Source organism: Myotis yumanensis, unplaced genomic scaffold (genome assembly GCF_028538775.1).
Source record: "Myotis yumanensis isolate MYYU_CA2020_CCGP unplaced genomic scaffold, mMyoYum1.0.hap1 SCAF_3, whole genome shotgun sequence".
NCBI classification, from domain to species: Eukaryota; Metazoa; Chordata; class Mammalia; order Chiroptera; family Vespertilionidae; genus Myotis; species Myotis yumanensis.
The window spans coordinates 15,751,969-15,766,977 of NW_027223754.1; the positions used below are offsets into that span (position 1 = coordinate 15,751,969).

At 41.6% G+C, this 15,009-nt stretch overlaps 1 protein-coding gene across 1 annotated transcript in view; it reads right to left on the minus strand.

Moving 5' to 3' along the window:
* Window positions 1–13,742, minus strand: part of LOC139005852 (low-density lipoprotein receptor-related protein 2-like) — a 42,200-nt gene extending 28,458 nt beyond the window's left edge. Inside the window, exons 1-11 of the mRNA XM_070408062.1 lie at window positions 13,682–13,742; window positions 11,211–11,330; window positions 10,568–10,807; window positions 9,649–9,762; window positions 8,560–8,679; window positions 6,105–6,230; window positions 5,157–5,360; window positions 3,892–4,060; window positions 3,156–3,324; window positions 2,125–2,350; window positions 1,210–1,335 (exon numbers count right to left, since the gene is read on the minus strand). Of these exons, the coding sequence (XP_070264163.1) occupies window positions 1,210–1,335; window positions 2,125–2,350; window positions 3,156–3,324; window positions 3,892–4,060; window positions 5,157–5,360; window positions 6,105–6,230; window positions 8,560–8,679; window positions 9,649–9,762; window positions 10,568–10,631 (1,318 nt within the window). The 5' untranslated portion in view covers window positions 10,632–10,807; window positions 11,211–11,330; window positions 13,682–13,742. The remainder of the gene's footprint in view (window positions 1–1,209; window positions 1,336–2,124; window positions 2,351–3,155; window positions 3,325–3,891; window positions 4,061–5,156; window positions 5,361–6,104; window positions 6,231–8,559; window positions 8,680–9,648; window positions 9,763–10,567; window positions 10,808–11,210; window positions 11,331–13,681) is intronic.
* Window positions 13,743–15,009: the final 1,267 nt, after the last annotated feature.

A 15,009-nucleotide genomic window follows, 5' to 3' on the forward strand; every position in this document is an offset into this window, starting at 1 on the left:
ACTGTACATAGAATATTCAAAATACAACTTAAGCTGAAGTCTTGAGTTTGACACAACAGCTTATTACACCAGGATTTCATCCCATGGCTACCTATGCATTGTGTTACTTAAAGGTAATTAGGACATGAACACATTTATGTTATTTATTCTTAAAATCTCAATGTCTTATAGAAAAAAGTCAAGTATTTTGGATAGAGATGTTCATTGATTATGTAGCCTTTAATATTTAAAGTGGAAATAGCAGCATGAAGGACTATATTGAAGTAGACACTATTTAACAAACTTAAGTCAGAGCACATAATAGTCATAAAACTATAGAGGAGGCCTAACCAGTTTGGCTCAGTGGATAGAGCATCGGCCTGCGGACTGAAGGGCCCCAGGTTCGATTCCCGTCAAGGGCATGTACCTGGGTTGCTGGCACATCCCCAGTCGGGGGCGTGCAAGAGGCAGCTGAATCAATGTTTCTCTCTCATCTCTCATCGATGTTTCTGCCTCTCTATCCCTCTCCCTTCCTCTCTGTAAAAAAATCAATAAAATATATATTTTTTAAAAAGACTATAGAGGATTTATTTCTTATACCAACTTAGTTGTTGCTTTGCATGCAAAACTGAATGGTATAAGCTATTTATTTTTCTGTATGAAAACTAATAAAACCCATTAATGGATAAATGAATGAACAAAATGGAATATTATTGTCTTAAAAAGAAAGAAAATTCATGTTACAATGTAGATGAACCTTGAAAACATTATGCTAAGTGAAATAAGCCAGTCACAAAAGGAAAAACACTATATGATTCCACCCATATGAAGTACCTAGTGTAATAAAATTCAGAAACAGAAAGTAAAATGATGGTTGCCAGGGGTTAGGGGGGAGATAAATGGGAGTTATTAATTAGTGGGTATAGAATTTCAGTTTGGGAAGATGACAAATTCTGGAAATGAATGGCAGTAATGGTTGCACAAAAATGAGAATATACTTGGTACCACTAAACTATATACTTAAAATGGTTAAAATGGTAAATGTTATGTTATGTATATCTTAGCACAAAGAAAAAACCCCACCTAATCAAGGTCTTTTGATAACAAAACATTATCAAAGTAGGTTGTCAGTATAAATGTGATTGATACAAAAATGGAAGCTATATTATTTCCAGGACTATCATAGAACATGTCTCCTTGAGCCAAGCCCATTTCACCCAGGATACTTACCACTACAAGAACCAGAAGGTAAAAGAGACATTCCCTCTGGACAAACACACTTATACCCCTTGGGATGGACGGGGGACAGGAGACACAAGTGGCTACAAGAACCTGGTGCACATGCCTGGTATCTGCCTATTTTAAAATAGAAATTGATTAGATACAATCTCAGATTTATTAATCTATACTAGTTCAAAAATTAATACTCAAGGGGGGTTAAGTCATTTTAACAATGATAGGAATACCAAAATACTTGTTACTGTCTAGGTTAGGTATGCCGACCTCTGAACTCCCATGGTCTCCTATCTCTCAGATAATGACAATTCCTACCTATATTAAGCTCAGGCCAATAAAACTTCAACAAACAGCATCTTTTCCCTTAGAGTTAAGACAAAATGACTGTCTAACTTGCTTATAGGAAGACTTGTTTAGAAGTAAATAGCGATCTAGGATGTCTACTTTGGCTAGTTTCTTGGACCCAATAAAGAAGCATTATCTGAGTAGAATATGACATAGAATTTCAGATTAACAAAAGTTTTTAACTCAAAGTCAATCAATATTTGCTTCCTTCTATAAATTTGGTTAAATTTTCTGTTATCAGTTGACATTGTCAGTGAATAAGCTATTCTAGCCCTTCTGTGAATAGCTTACTACCCTGTTTTGTGTGTTTCAGACATTAAATATCTGTCACTGTGCTGGACAAGTACAAGGTACATGCTTGGAATGAGTTTCCCAGTAGACATTTTTATTCAGTTCATCTTACTGAGAAGTCCTGTATAAGTCTGGAATCATTCCCAGAACATTTCCCCTGCCTCAAAATGGCAAGTTCCAACACCAGCCACAATAGTAATTTAGGTAACTTCTGCTTGCTGTTTAGTATGCATTCTGTCTCTTAAGCATTTCAGAAGCAAGCCTTGGACTTACTCTTAGGCTGTTGGGATTTGTGGAGGACTGAGAGAGCAGAGACGGAAGCATTTAGCAGCACCACTCTCTCCTTTGGGGTGTGGGGTGAAGTATGAAACAGCTGTATTTTATTTGTCCAGATGAAAGAGTTCTCAAATACAGCTAGTCCTACTGGTTCTTCATCTTCCAAGAAGATCTGAGGAAAGGTGTGCCTGCCACTGCCATCCACGTTCACCGTCTCTATGGACTGAAGGATTAGAGTGTCTCATGAGAGCATGGAAGCATGAGCAACAGGTGCTGACAATGTTAGTGCACCTCAGTTTCTTGGACACTAATTAAACATCTTCACATGATATCATGATAGGGATGAACTCATCTTAGATTCATGGAGGCGAATGTCAAAGCCAGTGTATTGAACTGCTTCTTGTGCAAATTTATGTTGTACAAGAAGCTACCATAACTTATTGTCCGCATCCACACATTGTACCAGATCCTTTCACTATATTCTCCAACTGCCTTCTGAAGTAGGGATTCTATCTCTTTTCAGAGAGATTAATGAGACACCACAAGTAGGCAAAATCACAGCCAGAAGTAATAGGCTTAAAAACATGAATCCCAAGCCTATGCTTTAGCCACCAAGTCTTTTAGTTTGATGCTTCCAAAAAATGAAATAACGTGAACTGCAATATTAAGAACTAGAAATATGAGTACAAGGCACTGAAGTACCTAAGTAACTATATGCTTTTAAGAAGTGGTTTGCCATCTTTAAAGGTTTTGTATCCTAGGTACAACATAGAACATGACCTATACTACCAGGAGATTCCAGTGCTAAGTTTGACTATAGAGTGTTGAAGAAAGTCCCACTAAATCACCCAACCCATGCTGATACAGTCCAGATATTGGTCAATTGTAACTTGTTTTTCTCAGTTTTCATGGCCAGAAGATGCTTCACTGAGTTGATACGAGACTTAAGAGAATTTTGTACTTACCCATAGTCATCCCAAGTCCCAACTAAAAGGGTTTACCTCTTCCTCCTGACCTCTCCACGATACCTCTTTATATGCACTGATCCAGTAAAGCCTGCCAGTCACATGGTCAAGTGTCAGTCCTATAGGGTCCTCCATGTTTACAACCGCAAGCACCTTCCTATCAGAGCCATCCATCCCTGCAGTGTCAATAGTCCCCATGCCTTTCTGACCTCGATTTACCCAGTACAGGTACCTGAGAAAAGCAGAAGCACAGGTGTTAGAGAACCCCCTCAGTTGCACATACATTATTCTTAACAGCCAGGCTCCCTCAGCTCTGTCATACATATCTCATATGATTGCACTGCTAAGAATGCTAGAGATTTCTGCTCTTAGACTTTGAAAAGTTTGGCTGCATATATTCAATTTAGACTTCAAAATCGATTCATTTTTTGGAGAAAATGAAACCTAGATTGAAAAGGTTGAAGTGGCCTGGCCAATGTGGCTCAACAGTTGAGTGTCAACCCACGAACTAAGAGGTCACCAGTTCAATTCCTGGTCAGGGCACATGACCCTGTTGAGGTGGGCAGAGGGGAGTGCGGGAGGCAGCTGATCCATGATGTTTCTCTCTCATAGATGTTTCTATCTCTCTATCTATCTCCCTTCCTCTCTCTCTAAAAATAAACATATTTAAAAAAATAAATAGAGATTAAATTCTCTTCCTGTCATCATGAAACAAATAAAGTTGAAATGTTCTCTTATCAACTTAAATATCTAAGGTAAGCAATGATTTTGGATATATTCCCAAAGAAACACTACTTACTTCTTTACAGGAAACACGATTAGCTGCTCTGGCACAAGATCCTTTTCCAGGATTCTGACGTAGCCTCTGCCATCACTTAAACCAGCACAGATGACCCTTGCAAAGCTGCTAGCCCAATATAACTGTCCCGTGAACCAGTCCAAAGAGACACTGTTCACTGTTTTGAGTTCTGGGGACACAGAAGACAGTATTACGTTCCTATATTCTTCTATACCCATCTTAGCTTTTTTAAAAAATATATTTTTATTGATTTTAGAGAAGAAGGGAGAGGGAGAGAGAGAGTTAGAAACATCAATGATGAGAGAGACTCATTGATTGGCTGCCTCCTGCATGCCCCCCACTGAGACCGAGCCCCCAATTGGGGCATGTGCCCTTGACCGGAATCAAACCCGGGATCCTTGAGTCCACAGGCCGACACTCTATCCACTGAGCCAAACCAGCTAGGGCTACCCATCTTAGCTTTAAAAAAGAGACTTGGACATAACTTTTCTACAGCTTCTAATTTCAAGCTGTACAATGAGGCAAATAGGATACAGGAAGTGACTGAAGGGTGTTTCCAATACTTGGTAGCAGGGAAAGAGAAAGACCTTAGCAAAAGTATAACCAAGGAATCCAAGAGAATGTGATTTCAATTTGGAGCCATTTTTACATCAGAAGTCTCAGGTGAATTGTCATGAACTCTACCTCTTTTTCACATGCATCCTCTAGTTCAGCGGTTCTCAACCTGTGGGTTGCAACCCCTTTGGCGGTCGAACGACCCTTTCACAGGGGTCGCCTAAGACCATCCTGCATATCAGATATTTACATTACGATTCATAACTGTAGCAACATTACAGTTATGAAGTAGCAACAAAAATAATTTTATGGTTGGGTCACAACATGAGGAACTGTATTTAAAGGGCCAGAAGGTTGAGAACCCCTGCTCTAGTTTATTCCCCATGCTTACACAGTGAAACATGTACTATTACCCTCATCTAATGGAGGGTGGCTCAAAGGGGTTAACAACTTACTCAAGGTCACATACCTAGAGAGGGAGCTATGACTAACCTTGGCCTGCGCCCATGTCCCAGAACTTAGTCTAATTATACAAAGCTCCTTTAGAGCATACACACTACAGAGTCTTATACCAAATTGGGATTTTATGTACTATCATGACTCATGGTAAGTGAATTACAGGGGAAGGTATCTGGATAGGATGCATATGCTTCTTATACTTTGTTTAAGTAGCACTAAGAAGTTCAGGTTCTTAACATCAAGAAATATACCTGGATAGAGAGAAACAGACTTTGGTTTTCCAAGGACAAACATATTTAAGAATTCATCTACCCAAAAGTACATGTTTCTCTCAAGATCATATGCAACAGAAGTAGGTCTCGATTTTATAGGTATCAGAGTCTCATAGATGCCTGTTCTTTGATCCAGGACACCAAGCTCTCGATCTGCTGCTATGAGAATTCTCACAGCTCCATCTGCAATAGAAGTAGAAGAGAAGTAATGACACATTACTTTGCACCTTTCTTTCACACCATTCTCTTTAACTGAAGATGCTGTCCTATTTCCCATGCCAACATCTACTTATCCCTGAAGTCTGGACTAAGGTATATCCAAAGGAGATCTAGTTGACCATCATACGTCTCAACTCCTCCTCTGAACTCTGGCACATTAAAACTAATCTTTGGAACTTTTCTGCCTTATTTGATTTTAGACTCAGCCCTGGTGGGGTAGCTCAGTTCGAGTATCATTCTGACATGCCAAGCTTGCTGGGTTCGATCCCAGGTCAGGGCAAAGCAACCAATGAATGCATAAATAAATGGAACAACAAATCGATCTCTCTCTAAAAAAATAAATAAATATAATAAATCAGATTCAGCCATTCTCCTTATCTAGACTGAAGTCCTCTCTAATCTTTGTACATATCAGCCAAAGTAATTAAGTGTCCCATCGTTAAAGAAGCACAGGCCAAAGTAAGATTACATTGACTAGGTTTCTGGAGCACCTAGCTGTATAGCTGATAGAGTAAGTCATTTTAAAGACACCTAATAGCAACTGACACTCAAATTGGCCAAGGAATGTTATAATAGCAGCTTTTTATAGAAAGAATGAAGTCATCTCTGACACTAGACCTTAAAGTGAACTGACTATATCCCTTTTATTTATAATTACTGCTGAGAATAGAGAAGGAACTAGGCTTTGCTTTGGGTATTGGAACTCACCTATAACCTGACAGCGGGTGCCATTGTAGAGCTGGTAACCTTGAGTACACCCACAGGAGTAAGAGCCTGGTGTATTATGACACAGCTGGTCACAAGGACTGTATGCCATAGAGCACTCATCTATATCTAATGACAGAGAGCTAAAAGTTAGAGAATGCCTATGAAACCACTTGAGTATTTTTGTTCGTTTGGGCCACTTTTCAGATGCTCATTGCACATGTATTATGTGGAGGTCACTGTGCCAGGTGCTGGAATAGACAGTCCCTGTCTCTATAGAATTCACATGTATATGAATATAATTCAGCAGAAACATCAATATAGGGAGCTAGATGTTTGGTCTGTACAGAATACAGATCTATGTTACCCTAGCAACATTCTTGGCTGGAGATGTGTCACTTGTCAGGCCAGCCAGAACTTAATTCAGAATGACAAGTGTTGGGACCTACTGTGCCATGGGACATTTCATCCAAAATGATGGAAAAGGCTTATGCCTCACAGGTATAACTGGCAGAATTTAAATTAGGTACAACTATTTCCTCAAAGCCAGATGGCAGGACCCTTTTAGAGTATGAGTCATAGGACTAGGAGAGATTTTTTTTTTTTTAAATATATTTTATTGATTTTTCACAGAGAGGAAGGGAGAGGAACAGAGAGCCAGAAACATCGATGAAAGAGGAACATCGATCAGCTGCCTCCTGCACATCCCCCACCGGGGATGTGCCCGCAACCCAGGCACATGCCCTTGACCGGAATCGAACCCGGGACCCTTCAGTCCGCAGGCCGACGCTCCATCCACTGAGCCAAACCGGTTTCGGCAGATTTTTTTTTTTTTTAAGCAGGAAGGAATATGGTCCCTTGAGTGCATTTCCAGGGAAAATTATTTCTCCAAAACCACAGGGTCCTAAAGTAGAATAATGCCTTCCTAGCCCGAGGAAGAATGATCAATATATGACTACAAGTCAAGCTCAGTGGCTAACCAATCACTACAATGAACCGTAACCCAAGAAGGAGGCTGCAGTAGTCTGGGCGTGTGTGCAAAACCCAGACCCCTCCAAGGTCATGACCAGATACAGACTTCATACGTCTAATGGAAGATTAATAAATTTAGTTGTCTTATTTAGAATAGGCTCATTGCAATTCTTGATGAATTCTTCATATACAAGTAATTGTTGAATATAACTCTGATGCTGTCTAATAAACCAGGGCCTTTCCTCTTACATCTTTTCTGCCTAAGTGGATAGGACTGCAGGTGGAATCCATGAAGAGAGAGGGAGCTATTGAACAGGGGTCATTGACCTGGTTCAGGGTGGCAGGGCTGATCTACCCTTTTGGACAAAACATCAAAACAATAACTCTTCGACCCTCCTCATCACATTTTAGCCTAAAATATTGTCCTATATTTTTATGGGCAAGAGCTGCAAAGTAACAGCCATAACTTTTTCAGATTACTAGTGAATTGTGAAGATACATGACATTTATTTTAGTCATTCTGGCATCATAATCCCATTTTACAAAGGGGGAAAATGAGACTTGAAGGACTAGGTAACTTAGAGAAGGTCAGCTAGGAGGAACAAGAAAGGATAAACACAAATGGGCTCCCACTTCAGACTCTGTCCTGCTGCCCATGCCATAGACCTTAGGCATGGCCATGAGTGACAGGTATTATCTATTCTATGGCAAAAATCCTTAAGTCCCATGAAAGAAAAATACTAAATTCAACATTTTTCTATTAGTCAACAATTCCCACAAAAAGAGGATGATGACGAGCATTGGCAAGAATAGAGAAAATGAAACCCTTGTGCATTGCTGGTGAGAATGTCAAACAGTACAATCACTGTGGAAAACAATTTGATAGTCCCTCCAAAAGTGAAATTAAATCCAGAATTTACCATATAATCCTGCAGTTCCATTTCTGGTATAACTAAGGAGATTTGAAAGCAGGGACTCAAACAGATACCTGTATACCAATGTTCATAGCAGCATTATCCACAGCAGCCAAAAGGTGGAAACAACCCAAGAGTCAATGAACAGATGAGTAGATAAAAACAAACAAGGGAGTATTTGGCCTTAAAAAAAAATCTGATACATACTACATTATGGATGAACTATAAAGACATGCTGTGTGAAATAAGCCAGACACAATAGGAAAAATATTGTATGATTCCACTTATATGTCGTGCTAGAATATAAGCAAATTCATAGAGACAGAAAGTCCAGTGAGGTTATCAGGGGATTGGAAAGGGAGCTTGAGGAGTGATTGTTTGATGGGTACAGTTTCTATTGGGGATGATGAAAAGTTCTGGAAATGGATATTGGGAATGGTTACACAACCCTGTGAGTGTACTTGATACCACTGAATTGTACACTTAAAAATGATTAAAATGATAAATTTTATGTTATGTATATTTTAAACAATAAAAACTTCTTTTAAAAAGATGAGCTGAATGAATCTGACCTCCACAGCCCTGACCATCCGGCTGCAGCTGCCATCCGGTTCCACAGGAACAGCGGGCACCCCAGCTGGCATCGCTGCACTGTCCCTCGCAGCCCCCGTTGGCCAGGGAGCAGCTTTTACCTGGTGGAGACAGGACAGTGATCAGTACAGCTGAACGCGGTAAAGAGCAAACATTTTATAAACTGCATGTGTCATGACCCTCTACTTGTATGAGGACTGGAGACTGGTTAAGGATAACTTTTCTCATTGACCTCTTCCCCAGGAATGCGGAGGCAGTGGGGCAAGGCTGTAGAAAAGGGAAAGTTAGGAATCAGGGCAAAGAGTTTCTTTCTAGGCAGATGGGCTGGACAGTTTCAAGTGTTGGTATATCGTCCACCCACAGAGGGGCCAGCAGCCTCTTCTCTATTTCCTCTAGGCTTTGTGGGCAACTGGAAGCCCTTACCTTAGGAATGATATAAAAATGGACTAACCCCAGTGAATGTCTACATAGGACCAGAAGCCTGTATTTGTCCCATTGTTTATGTTCTTAGTATCTTTATTCCTTTAGTAAAAAGCTTCATTTGTAGCCTCTAACAGTACTAAAGAGGTTTCATCGTCCAGGTCTGAGACAAGATTTGGGGAGAGGGGTGGAGAATATGAGAAAAATGACAAAGTGACCTGGAGGCAGATGCCCACTCTCTCTCTGCCCAACTCAAAGCAGCAGTGATTTTTGCAGTGAGAAGCACGAGTTTAACGACCGGAGCTGTGTGCTCAGTAGCCTCCTCCCCTGGAAACGGCCTTCCCCAGTCTTTTCTTTGTTAAATCCTTAGAGAATTGGCCATTTTGTCTTGAACAAATGACTTGCTTCTCAATAGCAAAGTCATCAATGAGAGAGAAACATGAGAGTAACTCAGGTAGCACTCAGGAGACCACAGCCAAGGAGGAGAACTTGTAAAACGTAAGGGATCCATCGCTGAAGGGTAATTGCTTGTGTCGGAGTTTCAGCCCCAGCATTCTCTCAGAGAGTGGACCCCCGATGATGACTAAGGCATTGATCCTTTCATCTCAGTCTCTCCTCTCTCTTATAAAGCCAAGCAATTGGTTTCTTACCACATGTAGTGGGCTCATCAGTTCCGTCAGCACAGTCTGCTTCCCCATCACACACCAGGGATTCCAGGATGCATTTCCCTTTATCACAGCCAACCATGCCTTCTGGGCAGGAAGCTGTGAAGGAAGATAGGCATTCTTGTTCACTGATAATTGTGGGGGAGTAGAAATAGAGAACTCTTACACTGGGTAAGATGGCAACATGCCTACAAACCCAAAGCAAGTCTAGGTAGAAAAGAAAGTTTTCTTTTTTAAGCAAAGTTTCCAGGGAATTGGGGCTTAAGACTCAATAACAAAGACGTTAAGACCTCTGGGCATCAGATTAAAATAGTATTAAAACTGAACTGAACTAGTAGTAAACACTCCTAATTAAAACGGAATTAAAGCCAGTCAACACTAGCCCTAAAAGATATATTCTCTTAAGAAACCAGGTTCATACTTTATAATAGAAATTTTAGAATCTGAATATATTTAATATTGCAGATTTAGCTCTAGAAAGAAAAGATGGAATGGGATTGAGGTTTCTCGAGAAGTTGGAGGCTCCACCACATTGTGCATGTGGTCTATGAAAAGGACCATGGCCCTCACCAAGTGCTTTGGGGGTTTTCCCCTTTAAAGAGGGTTCTTCCCTTCCATAATTTGCTCCACAGGATGTGAGGCACCTGTTAGGGGCTCTGGGAATTGGCCATAATTGAATCATGGAAACATAGGCAATGCTTTGAGTGCCCATTGCAGTTACTGTTCAAGTACGGCTCTACTAGTGTGTTTCTATGGGCAACTACATCTAGGTTATTGCTAGGAAACATCCTGTTTTTAGATATGGGATTTTAGTCTCGGTCACAGGAATTAAAACACAACTTACAGAAAGCAGCCACCCTGGAACAACCTTCCCTTTAAGCAAAAGTGGGAGGGCAAGGCTCACCGCAGATGTCCTCGTCCGAAGAGTCACCACAGTCGTTGATGCCATCACATGTCTGGGTCTCCATGACACACACCTTGTTCTTGCACTGCCACTGCCCGGCCAGGCAATGGTCCCGGGGGCAGTGTGCTTTGTCAGACCCAACTGCACAGTCCTCGGGGCCATCACAGAGTTCCCAAGCATCACGGCACTCAGAGCTTCCTGGACACCGGACTTTTTGGTCTGGACATGCTGTCAATCTCTCTAAAGGCAGGAGTTGGCTCTGTGAGACAGCACTGCTGCACTGCGGCCTTGTTTATTTAGGGATTTATGCTTTGCTCATGGGCTTTGTTTATAGAAAACCAAGAGTCAAAATGGATGTTAATCTTTGGAGATTTGGCCACAGCTTTGTATATTGAAGTTTCACCCCAAAGAAGTTAGACAAAAAAACAATAAGTCTAATAATTTTTTATTTTAGGTGATTTTGAAAAATGAAGAAGTGGGTAAAAAGTCACCTGTAACACTAGAGACAAATTAACATCTGGGTTTAGCACATATAGTGTAAGGCTATTTAGTGACTTGCTTGTTCCACCCAATACTATGGATATCAATCAATGATGTGAATAAACAAAGAATATGACTAAAGATAAGACCTAGTTGTACCTACCACAGTCAACCTCATCAGAGCCATCTAAGCAGTCCCCAACACCGTCACAAAGCCAGCTGAGAGATATGCACTTCCCATCATCACACTGCCAAGCTCCGGGATGTCCACGGCATATTTCCTCTGTGGGCCCGAGGAGGTGTTTAAGAAGAGGCAGGAGAGAAGAGGTGTTTGTCAGGACACTAAATCTGTGCTTCATCTTAACTATTTCCATCAGCTGGAAAAATCAATTCCTGGTTTGTCACTGGAGTCAACCCCAAACTTTCCTGCCATAGTCATGTGACCCTTGATGATGTCACTGAGCCCTTACCTTACCAGGGAACTGTCCCCTAGCTGGTTAATAAAGCATTCCTCCCATCATTCTTTCAGAACACTGATGTCCAGTATAACTTTCTGTGACAATGGAAGCCTTTTATATCTGTGCTGTCCAGAATGATGGCCATTAGTCACATGTGGCTATTGAGCACTTAAAATATGGCTAGGATGACAAAAGAACTGAATTTTATTTTATTTATTTAAATAAATGTAAATCATCACAGGTGGCTAGTGGTCAGCTTTTATAGGTTGACTTCTTTGAACTCCTTTGACATTTGAGATTATATTAAAATCTAAGACATCATGTGAACTGTTTGTTTTTTATTTAATTAGACCCTTAAACATTTCCACCTAAGTATGCCTACTGGCAGAAGCTAATATATATATCCTATATAATAGAAGGCTAATATGTAAATCGACCAAACGGCGGAACAACCAGTCACTATGACATGCACTGACCACCAGGGGACAGATGCTCAACTCAGGAGCTGGCCCCTGGTGGTCAGTGCACCCACAGGGGGAGCGCTACTCAGCCAAAAGCTAGCGAGTGCAGCAGTGGTGGTAGGAGCCTCTCCCGCCTCCACTGCAGCGCTAAGGACCCCTTGGAGGATGTCCCCATGGGGAACAGACCTAAACTGGCAGTCAGACATCCCCCAAGGGGTCCCAGACTGCAAGAGGGTGCAGGATGGGCTGAGGTACACCCCCCCCCCCCCCCCCAGTGCATGAATGTCGTGCACCGGGCCTCTAAAATATATATACAAATATAAATAAAAACTTGGGGAACTGGGTGAAGTGTATGGGGGGCATAGCACAGAGCGTTTCTATAAGTATAACTTTTATTTTAACCTGTAATATTACTCATTTTGATATCAAAGGTTTTGTGTTAAATTATTACAGTAAGTAACTACCAGAAATGTGTGCTTGGGGAATAGCAAAGGAATGTAACCCTCACCAAGTACTTTGGGGGGAGGTTTGCTCCTTTAAGGAGGAATTTTCTCCCTCCATGTTCACTGCACAGGTTGTGAGGCATTTGTTAGGAGGCCCTCCTTGTACACAGGTGCGCATGTGTCCCTTCTGGGGCTCTGAGCACTTTCAGCACAGACGTTTTTGGGCCTTATTTCAGCAAGCCATTTACCACGTGGTTAATTGGACTTCCATGATGTTGTAGCTTTCTTTGTATTTATTTTGCAAAGTTGTTTTTTAGTTGTATAAAATTTCTAAGCACATAAAAGTTGAACTAGTTTATCATATATAAAAGTAATTGTGAACGCTCTCCCTCCTAGGAACATACCCACACTGTTCTTCCACCACAGCCATGCATCTCCTAAATGCTAAGGGTCCCCATGAGACTTGCAACCAGGGGAGCAATGGGCAGTAGCAGCTCATCCCAGGCTAACCCCCTGAACTTGTTCCCAAGAATCCCTTTTCTCTGACTTCCCAGTGAGTTAAGGCAGCCCCGCCTACGGTCTCTTCCCAATAACATTTTTAGAGAACCAAGCAGCCCCACCTAGGCTCTCCCCTGTAGCGACTTCTCTCCTAGGCCCTGCCTTGTTTCACTGTCCCCAGCTTCAAATAAATGTACCCTGAATGTAAAAATAATTTTTAAAAGTAATTGTGTACACTAGGATTGGCAAGGGTTTCCAGTTTGAGTAACTGCCACAGTTGTGTAAGCCTGAATTTAAGGTAAGGAACCAGATTTTTGCTGGATTTTCCATCCCAGCTAGCCTTCTATTTATTTTGATAACAGTGGTCTCAGCACTTAAAGAGACATCCCTGGCTTTACCCACTGAAAGCCTGCAACAACCCAGAATACCTAATGTTTACAAATACCCACTAAGAGGGCAAAACTATGAGAACTGACAGCGTCATTGTTGGCCAGGTATGTAGTAGTAAGGGCCAGACATGGACGGTACATGACCCAATAGAGCAGTGGTTCTCAACCTTCTGGCCCTTTAAATACAGTTCCTCATGTTGTGACCCAACCATAAAATTATTTTTGTTGCTACTTCATAACTGTAATGTTGCTACTGTCATGAATCGTAATGTAAATATCTGATATGCAGGATGGTCTTAGGCGACCCCTGTGAAAGGGTCGTTCGACCACCAAATGGGTCGCAACCCACAGGTTGAGAACCGCTGCAATAGAGGAAGGTGCTTACCACACTGCTCATCGGTCCCATCGGGGCACTCTCGCTCTCCATTGCAGAGCCAGGCCACAGGAATACATCTGTCACCACATGCAGCTTGCCTTGTCATGTTACACTGTGCTTCATCTGCATTGGGTGACCAAGAAACAAAGCCATGAGGTCCTGGCTTCCTCGGGTACAAAAGAGCACCTCTTCATGATAAGCTGCAGTCAAAGGAGGTTTTGGAAGATTTTTCTTCAGCTAATACTTGGGACAATAGGGGGGTTCGGTACCCTAAAACCCACATGAGTTCAGCAATGTTGATCCTTGGGAACCATGTTTCTGGTGTTTAGGTGTTATTGCTGAGTACTGCCATTTGCCTCCCTGTTTTCCTATTAGATTGGGGTGGATTTACACTTATTTAAAGAGATACGGATATTTCCAGCTCTGGTTCCATCTTAAAGACTCAGAGTATGAATAGTTGCAAGTTTAGAGGTCTAGGCTTAAAGTACTTGACTCTAACTTACTTTTAGACCTGTACAGATATATCTTTTTTTTAATTAAATTTTTATCGTTGAAAGTATTACATATGTCCCCTTTTTCCCCCCATTGACCCTTATCTAGCCTGCTCCCAATCCCCACCCCAGGTCTTCACCACCCTATTGTCTGTGTCCATGGGTTATGCATACTAGTGTATGCATACAAGTTCTTTGGTTGACACTTCCCGCCCACCCACCCTCCCCCCACATTCCCTCTGAGATTCCACAGTCTAGCTTACTTCTAGATATGTGTGGGTACATCTTAAAATAAGATTAGAGTTTTAGGTCTTACATACCATCTTTATAAGAATGTCTCTAACAGCCTAGTGACAAAATTTGTAAGTTTTCAGTTATTTGCCTGCGATTGACTTACACTATCAGCTTTATTCGAGTCATGAATTTATGTTTATCAACCCTGAATGATTAATGGTCCAAATAAGCCTGTTCTGGAATGTGGTCCTCAGCGGAAAGCCCCAGGAAAGCCTGGCTGTACTTATGTACTACACTGCCCTAACTTTCAAAGAGCAAAAGGCACTCCTTGGTCCCCAGAAAACATGAGCCACATGCCCCATGCTAGTGGGAGTGTCTGAAAGATGCAGTGAAGCCCAGCAGTCCTGCTCCCAGGGATACTTGATGCACATGGAATGGAAAGTGGTACCCAACGCTATGCAACAGTTATTGACAATGGGAGGCCATTCCTTAGATACATCTCCTTGGATAACAGGCCATCTTAGCCTTGCATGTATCCCTCTAAGACAGTGCTTTTAGCAGAGTTACTCAATGTTTGACTTTTTAAAGGCTAGTTTATAAAAAAACACACAT